Source organism: Musca domestica, unplaced genomic scaffold, assembly GCF_030504385.1.
Source record: "Musca domestica strain aabys unplaced genomic scaffold, Musca_domestica.polishedcontigs.V.1.1 138, whole genome shotgun sequence".
NCBI classification, from domain to species: Eukaryota; Metazoa; Arthropoda; class Insecta; order Diptera; family Muscidae; genus Musca; species Musca domestica.
The window spans coordinates 135,780-152,196 of record NW_026712189.1 but is presented as its reverse complement, the minus strand read 5'-3'; the positions used below and the strand labels follow the sequence as shown (position 1 = coordinate 152,196).

The following is a 16,417-nucleotide window of genomic DNA, read 5'->3' as shown; positions in this document are numbered from 1 at the left end:
AGAGCAAAATCGGATTATCGTTTCTCTTTTTGTGCAAAAAATACTTTTTTTAAAATTTCGACCTTTTGTGGGGGAGGTACCAGAAGAGTAGATCGATACATTCCATTTTCACACCAGATCTTGGGTATATAAAATTATTGGGATGTGTGAAATTTGAAGACTATCGGAATCTTACATCACATTTTATAAGAGTTTTAATTATTCAAAATTTTGACCCTTTGTGGGGGAGGTACTTGATGGAGTGGACCGATATTGTCTATTTTCGCACATGACCTAGCACTGATGAAAATATTAGGATTCGTAAAGTTCAAGCAAAATCGGGTTACCCCTTCTCTTTCTCTCCAAAAAATAAATTTTTTGCAAATTTCGACCTTTTGTGGGGGAGGCACCAGAAGGAGTGGACCGATATTGCCCATCTCCGAACTCGATCTAAGTTTGACAAAAATATTACGATGTACCAAGTTTGGACCAAATCGGACACTCCCTTCGAGAGTTATCGTGCGCACCAGCCAGCCAGACAGACGGTTTTAGGCCCTATGTCTCCAAAGAGACATAGGGTCTAAAACCGTTATTTCGACTAGGCACGTTTTGACCGTATCAAATGATATATACCCTCTGTAGCCATATGGCTGAGGGTATAATAAAAAATGTGGCTTTTGAATTTTTTTGCAGTTTCTTTATCTCAAGCTGTTAACATGAAATCGGATAAAAATATATATAGGAGCTATATCCAATTTGATCCGATCTCGAGATTTTGTACTGATCCGATATTTGATGTACTTGCTTCTAGACTCAATTCGGTCGTATATGCCAAAATTCAAGTCAGTTGGACTGGTATTGGCCATTTGGTGCACAATTAACCCGAAATCGATTGAAAATATATATGGGAGCTATATACAAATCTAAACTGATTCTCACCAATTTCAATAGGGTTCATCCTTGGGCCAAACAAATATTGTTTGGAAAATTTCATCTCAATCGGATAATAATTGCGACCTAAATTTTGTTAACAAAAATACATGGACAGACGTACGGACTGACATGCATGAACCGACTCAGAAAGTGATTCTATGAAGATCCTCAAAAGTAACTATGGGTCTATCTCGCTTCCTTCTCCATGTTACAAACAAATGCACAAAGACATAATATCTTCACCACTAGGTGGTGTAGGGTATAAAAATTATTATTTCAGTCAAATATATTTTAAACCCACAAGTCATTAAACGTCCCATTGAAATTTGAAAAAAATACAAATATTGAAATTACATGCATGGTTTTTATTCTCAACATTATTCTCTCTCTATTCCAGTTATATGAAGTGCAGCCAAATTTGTTTTAATTTTTAATTTGAATGAATTTTGGTGCATAATACATTAAACATGATTGAAATATCAATTTTACTATATGCCTACCAACAAAAAAGTCTAACATATATATATAATTTCAATTTCTTACCACATAATACAAAACTACATACTTATCTTAAAACTAACAATAGAAAACAACATAATAATCATTAACAAATATTACAAAACATTATTTCGAAAAAATCATCTAACCCCCCACATAAAATGTAGCTCTCAATCAAATTCCAATTTACGAAAACTGCCCTGTATCGACTCGATTTGTGACACAAATGTCGGTTGATTGCTGGACTTTTCGGAATTGTGAGAACTCTTTCGCAATATACCACGATCTGTGAGCAGCTTCATTTCATCTAATTGCAAAATAATATCACGTTTCTCGGCCAGCTCACGTTTCCACAGTTCCACCATTTCTTTTTGTGGGATTTTGCCACCCAATTCCAGTGGCAGGCATTCGGGATCGACGGCCTTGTGTAGATCCTTGTCACTGGTGTAGACATTGAGGCGGTTACGCATTTTCGAACTGACACGATTCTTTACGAAATCCACCACCCATTTTAGCGTGGTGGGAACATTAATCAAATGAATCTCTTTGTGTCTGAGCGGCAGTGACTGTTCACCCCATTTGAAGAGACGCCCAAATTCTGTGGGATTCCAATTGGTCACATGGGCTGTGGTTATGCCTCCAAAATCGCCAATATGTGTCAAACCCATGACCTGAGTTTGGGCATCTTCCATCAGACATTCATACGTTAGAAAGTGAACCTTGGCCTGATCCATGGCCGTGTATTTTTTGGCATTGAAATACTGGGCATTATTGATGATAACCCGACGTCCATTTTTGTCACGATTGGGTGTGGCATAAATATAACCATTGGTAATGATATCATTCAAGCGTTCGTCAAAGAAATCCAAAGTGGTGGTCATGTGGGGGAAGGTACGTCGAACATTAAGGTATTTCAGGAGAGTCTGTTCAGCCATGGGAACACTAAACTTTTTGGCTCTCAAAAAACGCAAAAGAAAATGATCATCGGTGCGCACATTCTGGACATCTTCATTTTTGGCCAACCAATTGCGGAACTGTTCAAGGCATTGATCCCTTGTGCATTTGTCTTCACGCAATTCGCGTTTGGCAACTTTCAACACGCTCTCCGTGAGCATGGCTTCGTTTTGATCCACTGTGGTTTGTTTCATTTTGAGAGATTGATTTGGACACTAATTTGAGAGTAACTGGACAAAGATAATAGATCTGAAATAAAGAAGAAGAAAAGAGAAATTTAATAATAATAAAAATAATTATAATAATAACAATATTGACAATGATAGTAATAATAATTTCCATTAAAAATAAACAAATTATTTATGTAATTTCCCCAGCTTTCACAAGGCGTTCATTGGACCATAGAAGCATAATAGCTTCGAGAAAGGTTCCTTAGAACGAACCTTCTCAGAAGAAGCGTACATAAATTTCGTTACACTTTTTTTGCTCTATTCAAAAAAAAAAAAGAAAATCTAGGACAAGGAATGGGCCCTTAGAAGCACCCCTTATTAGAGAAAGAGACCTTACAATACCGCTTTCCTAAAAAAGAAGTCCTTTGAAGAACTGTTTTAAAGAATGAACCCCTGGAAGTTCCTTTATTTATAGATAGGTCTACTTATAAATAGAAAATCTTGCTATCTATGGAAGACCTACATATAGCAGATCTCCTGAAGGTGTCTTAATTTTAGGAAAACTCCCGAGGGCGTTCTCACTATAGAAGACCTCCTGAGAGCTCCTAAGGATCTAATATATTTAAAGCCCTCCTAGAGATGTTCTATCAATAAAGGACCACTGAGGGTCTTTAATATGTAGAAGATCTGCTGAGAGCCTTCCGAGGGATTTCGATGTACATAAGACCTACTGAATGTCTTCAATGTGTAAAGGACCTTTTCAATGTGTAGATGGGTCTTCAAACTATTCTGAGGGCTTTCTATCTTCGAAAGATACCATGATAACCCCTGAGGGTCTATTATCGTTAAAAGACCACCTGAAAATCTTCTATCTATAGGTGAATTTCGAGGGCCTTCTATCTGTAGAATAACTCTTAAGTGTCTTTTATTTTTATAAGATCTTCTGAGGATACTATATCTATAGCAGTCCTCCTGAGTGTCTTCTACGACCTTCTGGGGTTCTTCTATCCTTGGAAGGTATCCTGAAAGTCGTCTATCAATAAGAAACCTCCTGTGGGTTTTATATTTATAAAAGAGCCATAAGGTCCTTACATCTAACGAAAATCTCCTTTAGATTTTCTATCTGTAGAAGACCACCTAAGGGTCTTTTAACTTAAAATGTCCCCCTGAGATTATTCTGTCTATATAAGGTCCCTGAAAGTCTTCTATCAATAGGGGACCTCCTAAGGGTTTAATATTTGTAAAAACCCTACGGGGTTTCTATCTATAGAAGACTTCCTTTACATCTTCTATCAACAGAAGACCTCCTGGGGGTTTACTGTGAACAGAAGAAGCTTTATTTCGGTAAAACAACTCCTAAGGCTCTTATATCTTAAGAAGACCTCTTAAGTCAATTAAAAAAGGTTTATTGCTGTAAAACAACTCCTAAGGGTCTTCTATGTACAAAGGGACCTCCCGAATCAACAGAACAACTCTTCCTAGGGGTATTTCGTCTATTGAAGACAATCCGACAGTCTTATATGTGTAAAAAACATATTGAGAACCACTAAGTGTCTTCTATCTATAGAAGGCCTCCTGAAAGTCTTCTTTATATACAGGATCTACTAAAGGTCTTATATTTATAGAAGACCCCCTGAGGGTCTTCTATCTCAAGAAGATCTCCGTAGGGACTATCATCTATAGATGGCCTCCTGAGAGTCTTCTACATATAGAACCCCATTTTGAAGGCTTTTTAATTGCAGAAGACCTCTTCTATACGTAGACAACCTTTTAACTATCTTTTATCTCTAATTGAACGTCTGTATATAGAAAAACTTCAAAAGGCAAGTTTTTCAATCCTTCTATAGAGGATTTTTTTGGAGGTCTTCTATTTAGGTATCAGTGATAATGGAGGTATAATTGTTTCATTATGGGGGAAACCCATGTATTACTAAACTTAATCTTGACCTAATTCTTTTTATTATTTTCTTCAAAATTCGATTATGGTTTATGACTAACTTATTTAGCAATCCGATTATTGCCGTTTAAATCAAACGATTTTATGAGATGTGATCATAAATGCCGTAATTGACACGAGCACACGAGCATAAAATAAGGTTAAATATCTTTGGAGCTGACTGTAAGTGGAAGTAATGCAATAATAAGTAGAGTCATTTACTAGCACACCAACACAAAAACACATATATTGACAGTTGTCATTTCAGATTTTATCCATCTATGTAGGTTTTGTGACTTCCATAGGCAGCCCCGCCATCAAAAAGTTCAAGTTCATCCAAAAACAAAAAGCCCAAACTCAACTTTGATGACTACCTTAAAGAGTATCCATGGTTCCAGTGGATGCCATCATAAACCAACAAACTTATAAATATGAATTAGCAAATTGCTGTTGTTTTTGGGGATTTAAATACTTCGCCGCAGCATTGTTTGTTTATGTTTATATGAAACACAAAAACAACAACAATAACTGAATCTTTTGGTTTTAAGTTTTAATGTAAAATACACACCACTCACACAAATACATTTTTAATGAACATCTCTATGGAGGCAGGCATTGACTTGAAAATGTAGTCTAAAGTCAATATGGCAAATACAAATTAGTTCAAGTTCAAGCTAATAATATTTCTTTTTGTCTTTTTTTTGGTTTGAATTTTTGTTCTTCATATTTTTGGTGGTTAGTGTGCCATGCAGAGTTGGATAGTAGACCATTATTTTTTTTTTGTAAATCGTTGTTTAAAATGTATTTCAAGTTCGAATCAATTTTCTTGATGTTAATGTCAGTGGGGTAATTAGTGCAAGCTGTCTAAATGATAACTGCTATCAAATATCTGGAGTATATTTTTTTATCAATGGCAATTTCAATTTTTTTTAAATTTCTAAATAAAACTTGATTTTCTAGTTAAGGGCAAAATTGTCGATACCTGCAAATTTTCATTTGCTTACAATTTAGGTAATTAACACAAAGGATTAACCGATGACTTGCTGTAACAATTGCAAGTATTTTCACAACTATTCCCTAACCGAATGCACTAGAATTCTAAAATTAGGGATGAGAGTCACTAATGCAGCGCATGATTGACATACCAAAGGAATTTTGGAAATTCAAACTTTAAGGTTACGAAAAGTGCTTAAATGGTACTAAACTTCTAAAATGGTACCATTTAGTATTACTTATACGGAAAGAGCTAAAAGGTTGAAATTTGGTAATAGAATCAAGGTTTTAAGGTTAGTTTGATACATGAAGGTGATTTTGGAAATGTATACAAAGTGTGCGAACTGCACTAACAGATGAAGCTGGAATTTTGAATTTTTATACCCTCCACCATACTATGGAGGGTATATTAATTTTGTCATTCCGTTTGTAACTCATCGAAATACTCATGTCAGACCCAACAAAGTATATATATTCTTGATCAGCGTAAAATTCTAAGACGATTTAGCCTTGTCTGTCTGTGTGTCCGTCTGTCTGTCTGTCTGTTGTAATCACGCTATCTTTCGAACAAATTGAAATAGAAGGCTAACATTTTGCACACATGTATATTTTGCCAGTAGGCAGGTTAAGTTTGTAAATGGGCCATGTAGGTCTAAGTTATCATATAGCCCCCATATAACGGTACCTCCCGATATTCGGTATTTTGATGATTTTAGCGACATTATTCACCGGAATTGTTTCAAATTTGGCATTTGAAGTTCGTAATGGATACTACAGCCTAAGACAGAAAATAATCTGTGTAGGTCCACGTCTTCGTATAGCCCCTATATAACGGTACCCCCCGATATTCGGTATTTTGATGTTTTTATTTAACGAAATCGTTCCGAATTTGGTATTTGAAGTTCGTAATAGATGCTGCAGCATAAAACAGAAAATGAGCCATGTATGTCCACGTCTTCGTATAGCCCCGCAGGTTCGCTATTCATGTGTAGCCTGGACATGTGGAGGTAGTTTCGGAAATGTGTACTATAATTGTACGAAAAGTACTGAATGGTACTATATTTGATATTGGGTGAAGGGATGCAGATAAAATTCTTTACTTTGACATTTTGATTAGAGATGGTATCTGTGTTTGCGATTTGGTGGTGGCTAGGAAATTTGTCCTTTATTTGTACGAAAAGTACTAAATGGTACTAAATTTCGTATTGGGTGAAGGAATAGGGAAATTTGATATTAAGGCCTCTGTTGGTATCTGTAATTGAGATATGGAGGTAGTTTTGGAAATTTGTACTATAATTGTAGGAAAAGTACTAAATGTGTGTGGATGCCACTGTTGGTGTTCGTTTTTATACCCTACACCACAAGGTGGTCAGGGTATTACGTATTTGTGCATTTGTTTGTAACAGGCAAAAGGAAACGAGATAGACCCATAGTTCCTTTTGATGATCTGCATAGAATCACTTTCTGAGTCGATTTATGCATGTCAGTCCGTCTGTCCGTCCGTCCGTCCGTCTGTCCATGTATTCTTGTGAACAAAATGCAGGTCGCATTTATTATCCGATTGAGATGAAATTTAGCAAACAACATTTGTTTGGCCCAAGGAAGAACCCTATTGAAATTGGAGATAATCGGTAAAAAATTATATACAGCTCCCATATATATCTTCGTCCGATTTGCATTTTATTGTGCACCAAACGTGTAATATCAGCCCGAATAGTATGGAATTTTGCACATACAACCAAATTGGGCCTGAAAATAAGTATACCAAATTTTATCGAAATCGGTTCAGATATAGCTATAGCTCCCATATATATTGTTCATCCGATTTGTTATTTTTGTCCTCCGCAGCCGTAATATGCACTCTGTAACAACAATATTTGGGGAAATATATCAAATGCAGCTCAGAAATACCTTTGCTAAATTTTATCGAGATCGGTTCAGATTTGGATATAGCTCCCATATATAACTTCGTCCGATTTACCTTTTATTGTGCACCAAACGTCTAATATTTGTCCAAATTTGGCACATACGACCGAATTTAGTCTAGAAGGTAGCATGCCAAATTTGGTGAAGATCGGTTCAGATATAGTTATAGCTCCCATATATATTGTTCATCCGATTTATTGTATTTGTTACCCACAGCCGTAATATGCACTCCGTAACAACGATATTCAGGGAAATATATCAAATACAGCTCAGAAATATCCTTGCCAAATTTTATCGAGATCGGTTCAGATTTGGATATAGTTCCCATATATATTTTTATCCGATTTCAAATTAATTTCACACCAAATGGGCAATACAAGTTCGAATTTAAAAGCTTCGGCATATTTAGTCCTTTGAATTTTAAATTATAATTATAATCATAGCGTGTATGATTGAATTCTCCCATAAAAACTTTTAATTATTAAGTGGAGCTCAACTAAATTAGCAAAGTGGTGTAGGGTATCATAAAATCGGCCCCGCCCGACTTTAGGACTTTCTTTACTGGTTAAGATATGGAGGTTTTTGGTAACTGCAAAGCTGGGATCCTCAAATTTGATATAAAGGTTAGTGTCTGAGCTTGAGATGAGGAGATTGTTTTGAAAATTCGTACCATAGTTGTTCGAAAAGTACTAAATTCGGCATTGGTACTAAATTTGGTAATGGTAGAAATTAAAAAGCTGGAATCCTCAAATTTGATATAAAGGTCACTCTTGGTATCTGAGGTTGAGATGTGGAGATTGTTTGGAAATATGTACTATAATTGTTCGAGTAGTACTAAATGTTACTTTATTTGGTGTTAAGTGAATGTATAGACCTGTAATCCCGAAATTTGATATTGAGTTCACAGTTGGTATATGCGGTTGAGATTTGGAGATTGTTTTGAAAGTGCGTACTACAATTGTTCAAAAAGTACTGATTGCTACTAAATTTCGTGAAGGGGCAGTGTGGAAAACGTGAAATTTTATTTTGCTATAACTGTTGGTGCCTACGATTGAGATGTGGAAAGGTTTTGCAAAGCAGTACTAAAATTATATGAAAAGTACTAAATATTGTTAAATCTGGTATTGAGTGAATACATAGAACTGGAATTCTGAAATTTTATATGGAAGGGTCTGTTGGTATCTGGTGTTAAGATATGTTCGAAAAGTACTTAATGCTACTAAATGTAGATCACAGCTGATATTAGGTGAAGGAATAGAGATGAAAATTGCATCTGGGGTTTACATATGGAGAAGATGAAATAATTTTGGACAGAAAAATTTGCATGTGGGTCCATTTTTTTGTGCATTTGACTACTCACAAGAAAAAAAGCAGCTAACCTCCACCAATTGGAAAGAACTTGAAAAATTAAAAAAAAAAGTGGACATTTTTTATTATAGGCTGGTACCCATAAGATTTTCAAATATGAAATTTAAAAAAATGCCGGGGTATAATGTCACTGATATCCTCAAAATAACGAATAAAGGGAGGTACAGTTACATACTAAGAGGTGGATCTGCATAGACAATTTTCCGTTATAGGTTATAGTACTCATTACGAACTTCAAATACGAAATTTGAAGCAATTTCAGTGAATAATGTAGCTAAAAATCATAAAAACACCGAATATATATATTCATATATTCAGACAAATCTCTTCCAAGGTGTAAAGTAATTAGAAGGAACTCCTTGTGTGGATTCCAATATAAACAAGTTAAAAAGCAGTAAGTTCGGCCGGGCCAAACTTTTAATACCCTCCACCATTTGCAACGAATTTAGAAATTTTCAAAAAATAAAATCCTTAAAAAATTCAGTTAAAATTTTAAAAATACCGAATATAGCCGTTATTTTGGGGTCTATACGACGTGGACATACATAGGCATTGTTTGTCATAAGCCATTACCATATTCAAATTCGAAACTTGAAATAAACGGTGAATAATGTAACTAAAATCATCAAAATATCGTATATAAGGAGGTGCCATTAAATTGGAGCTGTGCGAAGACCTGGACCAGCATAGACAATTTTCTGTCACAGGCTGTAGCATCTATTAGGAACTTCAAATACCACATCTCAAACAATTTCGGTGGGTATTGTACCTAAAATCGTCAAAATACCGAATATAGGGAGGTACTGATATATGGGGCCTATACGAAGACCTGGACCCACACAGACAATTTTCTGTCACAGACTGTAGTTCCCATAACGAACTTCAAATACCAATTTTAAAACAATTCCGGTGAATAAAGTCGCTAAAATCATCAAAATACCGAATGTCGGGAGGTACCGTTATATGGGGGCTATATGAAGACGTGGAGCTGCACAGACAATTGTCTGTCTTAGGGTGTAGTATCCATTTTGAACTTCAAATACCAAATTTGGAACAATTCCCGTGAATAATGTCGCTAAAATCATCAAAATACCGAATATAGGGAGGTACCGTTATATGGGGGCTATATGAAAACGTGGACCTACATGGCCCATTTACGAACTTAACCCGCCATGTGTGCAAAATTTTAGCCATCTATCTCAGTTCATTCGGAAGTGATTACAACAGACAGACAGACAGACGGACATCGCCAAATCGACTTAGAATTTTACGCTGATCAAGAATATATATACTTTGTTGGGTCTGATATGAGTATTTCGAGGAGTTACAAACGGAATGACAAAGTTAATATACCCTCCATAGTATGGTGGAGGGTATAAAATTTGACTGGAATCATCAAAATACCGATTATGGGGATGAACCGATTATGGGCTATATGATATCGTGAACCGATATAGCCCATCTGTTTCATGGTGGTATGTGAGAGTAAAAATTTTCTCTGTATAGTTTACTACTACATTATTGATGATGTCTTGACTTAGTAGAAATAAATTCTACTAGTTTTCCGTTTTCTTTCCATGTGACATGGTATGTAAACTAGCTTTTATTGAAAAAAAATTGCCTGAGAAAAAAATGGTGGGATCATGGCACAATAACAAGGTTACCTGCAAAATCTACAAAAAATAGATTCAAACATTTTTAACCCTTTGTTGGATATTTGTTTATATTTTGTTCTGTGATTTCAATCGCAATAATGCATTTTGACATTCAATTTGGTAGCTGGCTTGGAAGGGGAACCTTATATTTGGGCGAATGGGTGAGAGGAACACTTTCTTATTCTCTCAGAGAGAATTTTGCATTTTTCTCACCAATAGCATAGACAAATGAAGATATACACTGCCTTTACACGGTGGCATTTTTTATCCATGCCATTTTTTTGTTGGTAAAAGGTGTAGAGAAACAAGGATAGAAGAAAAAATGGCACGATAAGCCACCGCACAGGGTTACATGCCATTTTCTTTGCATTTCTCTTTTTGCTTCTTCCGAATTTTTTATGATTTTGATCGTTTGTTTATTGTAATTTTTGATGTGTTTCTTTTATTGTGATGTGATGTGTTTAGTGATTGAATTGTATAGTGAATTATATGAAAATTAATTGGAAGTTTTAAAAAGTAAAAAAAGAAAGTTAAAATAAAAGTTAATAATTTTAATAAATATGTGGACCAGATCGACAATAACTTTTTCCATCATTTCTTCTTTAGATTCACACATTAAATTTTAAATCATTTCTTTATAAATATCTGTTACAAACAATTAGCACAACAATACAGCTCTATACGAAATACTGAATAAAATAAAATCTCAGAAAAAATGCCAAGCACTAATATCATAAAATGCCACCGTGTAAAGGCGCGAATATTTACGCAGAAATTTTAAAAGAGAATTGATAAAAATGCCATGTAAAAATGCCACCGTGTAAAGGCAGTGATAGACAACGAAAAGTTAGTTTTGTCTTTTTTTCCAGGTGGCTCTCATAATGTTTTGCATAGTCAACATGCTGATTTACGCGTTCAAGCCACTCGACTTCGAAAACACATTTTACCGTTTTTCAAGAATATCACTGGAATATTCCCATAGTTTTCGATGTCATCACGTAATTTTTACATTTCTTTTATTCTGAAATAATTTTCTACTGATAAATATCCTACAGTTTTTGTTATTTTTAACATTTTTGAATTGAGTGACTTCAAAATTCCCACTCAAACCCCTGGAACGATATAGACGACATCTGCTGATCCGATTTTTTTCGAAGATGAACGGTGAGAGCATTTCGTTGTCTATATTTTCATTTGTCTATGCCAATAGCAATGACAGTTTTTTGTTGTGCCTACACGACCTGATTAATTGAGATGGATTGTATTTTCGATACCATCGACTTATATAAAGCTAACATATTTTCAATTGGGCGGGTTATGGAAAGAATGTTTGAATAAGCTTTTTCACCTACTGAAATGAAAAATATCAGCAAGTTCTATTAGATCCATTTAAAAAAAACCTTAATCTTCTACGAACTTATATACTAACCTCGCACAATAATGTCTAGAGTCTATGCGTTTGCAATAAAACCCAAAATGTTATGATTTATTACCAAAATATCTGAAAATGTTGGTTGCTTTCCATATAAATCAGTGAATAACAGTCTACAATGATTTATGAGTATTGAACTAACTAGGCATGTCTGCCCATGCTCATCAATTTTACTACAACTTCATGATCTGTTAATCTCTTGTTTGCTGACCATTAGTTTCATGGCTTTGTTTATTTTCAGTTTTGGTTTTTAGCTGCACAAGGTCAAAGAAAGAAGTTAGGGTATTTTGGAATGTGGACTCATGAATTTAAGATGAATTTTTTACGAGATTGTTTATTTATATTTTATTTCAAGTTGGCAATGAGCCGGTTCGAGATGTTTACTTGACACGTGATGGTGTTTCAATCAGCTGTATCTAATGCAGATATCATTTCAATATCAATTCCAAAATACTATTAACATTGGAATTGAATTGTATTCAAAATTAGGATTTTATAACTATGATATCTGGCGCTAATAATATTTTTGCCCTGAATTAGTTGTTGAAAGAAAACCTGATTTAAAGAAATTTAATGAATATTTGGAATGGTACAACTTTGTATTTCCTCAAAATTTGCATATTTTAAAGGTGTTAATTAAAGACCAATGTAAATTATCTATATACCCATGACATTGACCATTTTTTTTTTTGCAGATCTGCAGATAGCTGCATACAAAATCTCCATAATTAGGGGATATTAATTTAAACAATGTGTTTTTTTTTTCTTGTTGTGGTTTGGAAGGTCAATGGCCATTGCTAGGCAAATACAAGATTTTCAATAGTTTGTTTTGTTTTATTTTTATTTTTTTTACTTTATGTTAATTTTTTTGCAAATTTATTATTATATTGTCGAATTAGATATCAATGCTAGGGGGTTAAAGCAAATGCCTTTGACAGGTGTTAATAGATTTGTCGCGGTTTATTTTTTTGCTGTCAAAAAATCCAAGATTATAGATAACATGTGATCATTATATGTCAATTTCGGGGACTACTGGAAGTTTTGTTTCTTTCTTTTTTTTAGGTTTGAAGTAAGGATTTAAAATGTTGGAAAAATACTTAAAATCCATGTGGGTTAAAGCGTATAAGCTTTTGTATCTAAACGCGCTTTTGTTCATTTCGTTCCGAGATGTATTTTTTTAATTTTGTTTTTAAATAAAATACATTTTTTGCGTAATTTGGGCTCACTGATGTGAAAGAGAAATGTCTATATAGGTCCACGATATCATATAGCCCACATAAAACGGCCCACAAATTTCGTAATTTGAACTACAGCCTGTGACAGAAAATTGTCTATGCTGGTGCAGGTTTACGTATAGCCCCGATATAACGGTACCCCCATATTCGGTATTTTGATGATATTAGCTACATTATTCACCGGATTTTTCCAAGTTTCGTATTTGACTATTGTAATGGCTTATGACAAAAATTGGTCCAGGTCTACGTATAGACCCCAAAATCAGGGCTATATTCGGTATTTTTAAGATATTGAGAGAATTTTTAACGGATTTTATTTTTTTTTAATTTTCAAATTCGATCCAAATGGTGGAAGGTATTCAAAGTTCGGTCCGGTCCAACTTACAACCTTTTTCCTTTTTATACCCTACACCACAAGGTGGTCAGGGTATTATGTCTTTGTGCATTTGTTTGTAACAGGCAAAAGGAAAGGAGATAGACCCATAGTTCCTTTTGATGATCTGCATAGAATCACATTCTGAGTCGATTTATGCATGTCCGTCCGTCCGTCTGTCCGTCCGTCCGTCTGTCCATGTATTTTTGTAAACAAAGTACAAGTCGCATTTATTGCCCGATCCAGATGAAATTTTTTCATAGATCATTTGTTCGGCCCAAGGACGAACCCTATTGAAATTGGAGATAATCGGTCAAAATTTAGATATAGCTCCCATATATATATTCGTCCGATTTGCCTTTTATTGTGCACCAAACGTGTAATATCAGTCCGAATAGTATGAAATTTTGCACAAATCATTTGTTTGGCCCAAGGACGAACCCTATTGAAATTGGAGATAATCGGTCAAAATTTAGATATAGCTCCCATATATATCTTCGTCCGATTTGCTTTTATTGTGCACCAAACGTGTAATATCAGTCCGAATAGTATGGAATTTTGCACAAATCATTTGTTTGGCCCAAGGACGAACCCTATTGAAATTGGAGATAATCGGTCAAAATTTAGATATAGCTCCCATATATATCTTCGTCCGATTTGCCTTTTATTGTGCACCAAACGTGTAATATCAGCCCGAATAGTATGGAATTTTGCACATACAACCAAATTGGGCCTGAAAATAAGTATGCCAAATTTTATCGAAATCGGTTCAGATATAGCTATAGCTCCCATATATATTGTTCATCCGATTTGTTATTTTTGTCCTCCGCAGCCGTAATATGCACTCTGTAACAACAATATTTGGGGAAATATATCAAATGCAGCTCAGAAATACATTTGCTAAATTTTATCGAGATCGGTTCAGATTTGGATATAGCTCCCACATATAACTTCGTCCGATTTACATTGGATTGTGCACCAAACGTCTAATATTTGCCCAAATTGTACTTTGTCCCAAAAAAAGAAAAAAAATATATAAAAATGGACTTAAACAATTGACTGGGAAAAATGCCTATAATAATCCTTCTTTATATGGAAGATCTATAGACCTTTCATACGTTTGACCTAGGTACAGAATCACTACCCTTTCAAATCTCATTGGGCTGAAGGTCATGTCGACAACTGCATTTCACAGTGAAACCCAAAAATATCAACAAGGTTATAAAAATTTAATTGAACCTTATCGAACGATTAACATTCAATTAACAAAACTAAAAAATGCTCAAGGCATGCATCAATGGTGGTAGCCAGCTAGACCATCATCTATGCCCTCCATACATCACTACAGTTCTCATGATGTATCTCTATCATAATATTATAATTAATATTGACACAATAAATCATAAACGTGATTATATGGTAGAAAAAGTTACAATCCAAAAGGTTTTTAAGGAAGAAGAAGAAGAAAAAACTCCAAAAACAAAAAAGACATCCCAAAGCAAAATAAAAACACACACACACATCTAAGTAAAATACATTACACTCAGTTTGAAAACCATACGATATTGGCAACCAAACACAAGAAAATCTCCAGCCACAACATTTTGGCTGTTAGCCTTTGTTTCTTCAGTCGCCGTATTTTGCCAGGTAATGAGTGTGGGCTAAGTCTGGTCTTGCGGCCGTTACTGCTGCTGCAGCATTTACTTCTATTGCCCAATACTTCAGACCGGTAGAGACTGGTTGGCTATGACCGTTTAGCCATATTTGATTCCAGTCAAGCTGCAGTTGTTGGGGCTTTCGTTTGTAGTGCCATGAATGTGTTTTTGGTTTTTGTGTTTTTCAAACATCCCAGCATCACATAAACTTTCCGAAACAGAAAATGTGCAACCAAAACCTCAGTGTTTTAATGCGGCCAATTATTCGTTTTTCCAGAGCCCCTATGTAAAATAGTGAATCGGTGTGCTTTGTTGAAAATCGGCCTCTTAGAGCACAGGAAACTTTACTGGCAATTTATTGTTTGAGTAAAACCAATAAAAAATGCCAAAATATTCACGAAAAAATGCAAATAAATTAAATGTAACTATACTGTTGCCTAAATCGGTTAGATTTGTGATAATTATTTTTTTTTTTTTCACCAGACATTTAATAAATCCTGGAATGTCAATAGAGGCGATTCCGACATGCAATTGATAAAAGTTATTCGATTTTATTTTAGTTATTGTAACACCCTTCGCCACATAGTATTATATATTTGTGCACTTTTTTGCAACAGGGAGAAGGAAGCGAGATATATATTTACTTTTGAGGATCATCACAGAATCATGACGTTTGACTTTATACCAGTTTTTTATCTCACCCTGTATATTTATATGAAAGTTACCCAAATACGTTGGACATACGAAATTTTAAAGATGAATAATTTCAACATTTCTATTTTTATACCCTCCACCTTGGAAAGGAGGCTATATTAACTTTGTCATTCCGTTTGTAACATCCTTAAATATTCGTCTTAGACCCCATAAAGTATATATATTTATAATCAGCATAAAATTCTAAGTCGATTTAACGATGTCCGTCTGTCTTTCTGTCTATCCGTCTGTCTGTTGAAATCACGATACAGCCCACATTATTTGACGTAGAGCGCCAATATTTAGCAGAGCTATATGCATTGTGTCTAGGATGGTTGGTATTGAAAATGAGATATATCGGTCCATTTTCTGGTATAGTCCCCATATAACGGTACCTCCCGATATTCGGTATTTTTTTCACGGATTTGTCTGGAAATTGGTATTTGTAGGACATAACGGGTCCCTGAGCGTGTGGCAAAACATTGCATTTATAGGTCCACGTTGTGGTATAGCCCCCATATAAAGGTACCTCCCGATATTCGGTATTTTAGTTTTTTTTTGCCATTTTTTTTCACGGATTTGTCTAAAAATTGGTATTTGTGGGTCATAATGGTTTC

At 34.9% G+C, this 16,417-nt stretch overlaps 1 protein-coding gene across 1 annotated transcript in view; it reads right to left on the bottom strand.

Moving 5' to 3' along the window:
* Positions 1 to 1,274: 1,274 nt before the first annotated feature.
* LOC131801016 (clavesin-2-like) overlaps positions 1,275 to 16,417 on the bottom strand; it is a 39,099-nt gene continuing 23,956 nt past the window's right edge. The window contains exon 2 of the mRNA XM_059118939.1: positions 1,275 to 2,613. Within this exon, the coding sequence (XP_058974922.1) occupies positions 1,581 to 2,558 (978 nt within the window). The 5' untranslated portion in view covers positions 2,559 to 2,613 and the 3' untranslated portion in view covers positions 1,275 to 1,580. The remainder of the gene's footprint in view (positions 2,614 to 16,417) is intronic.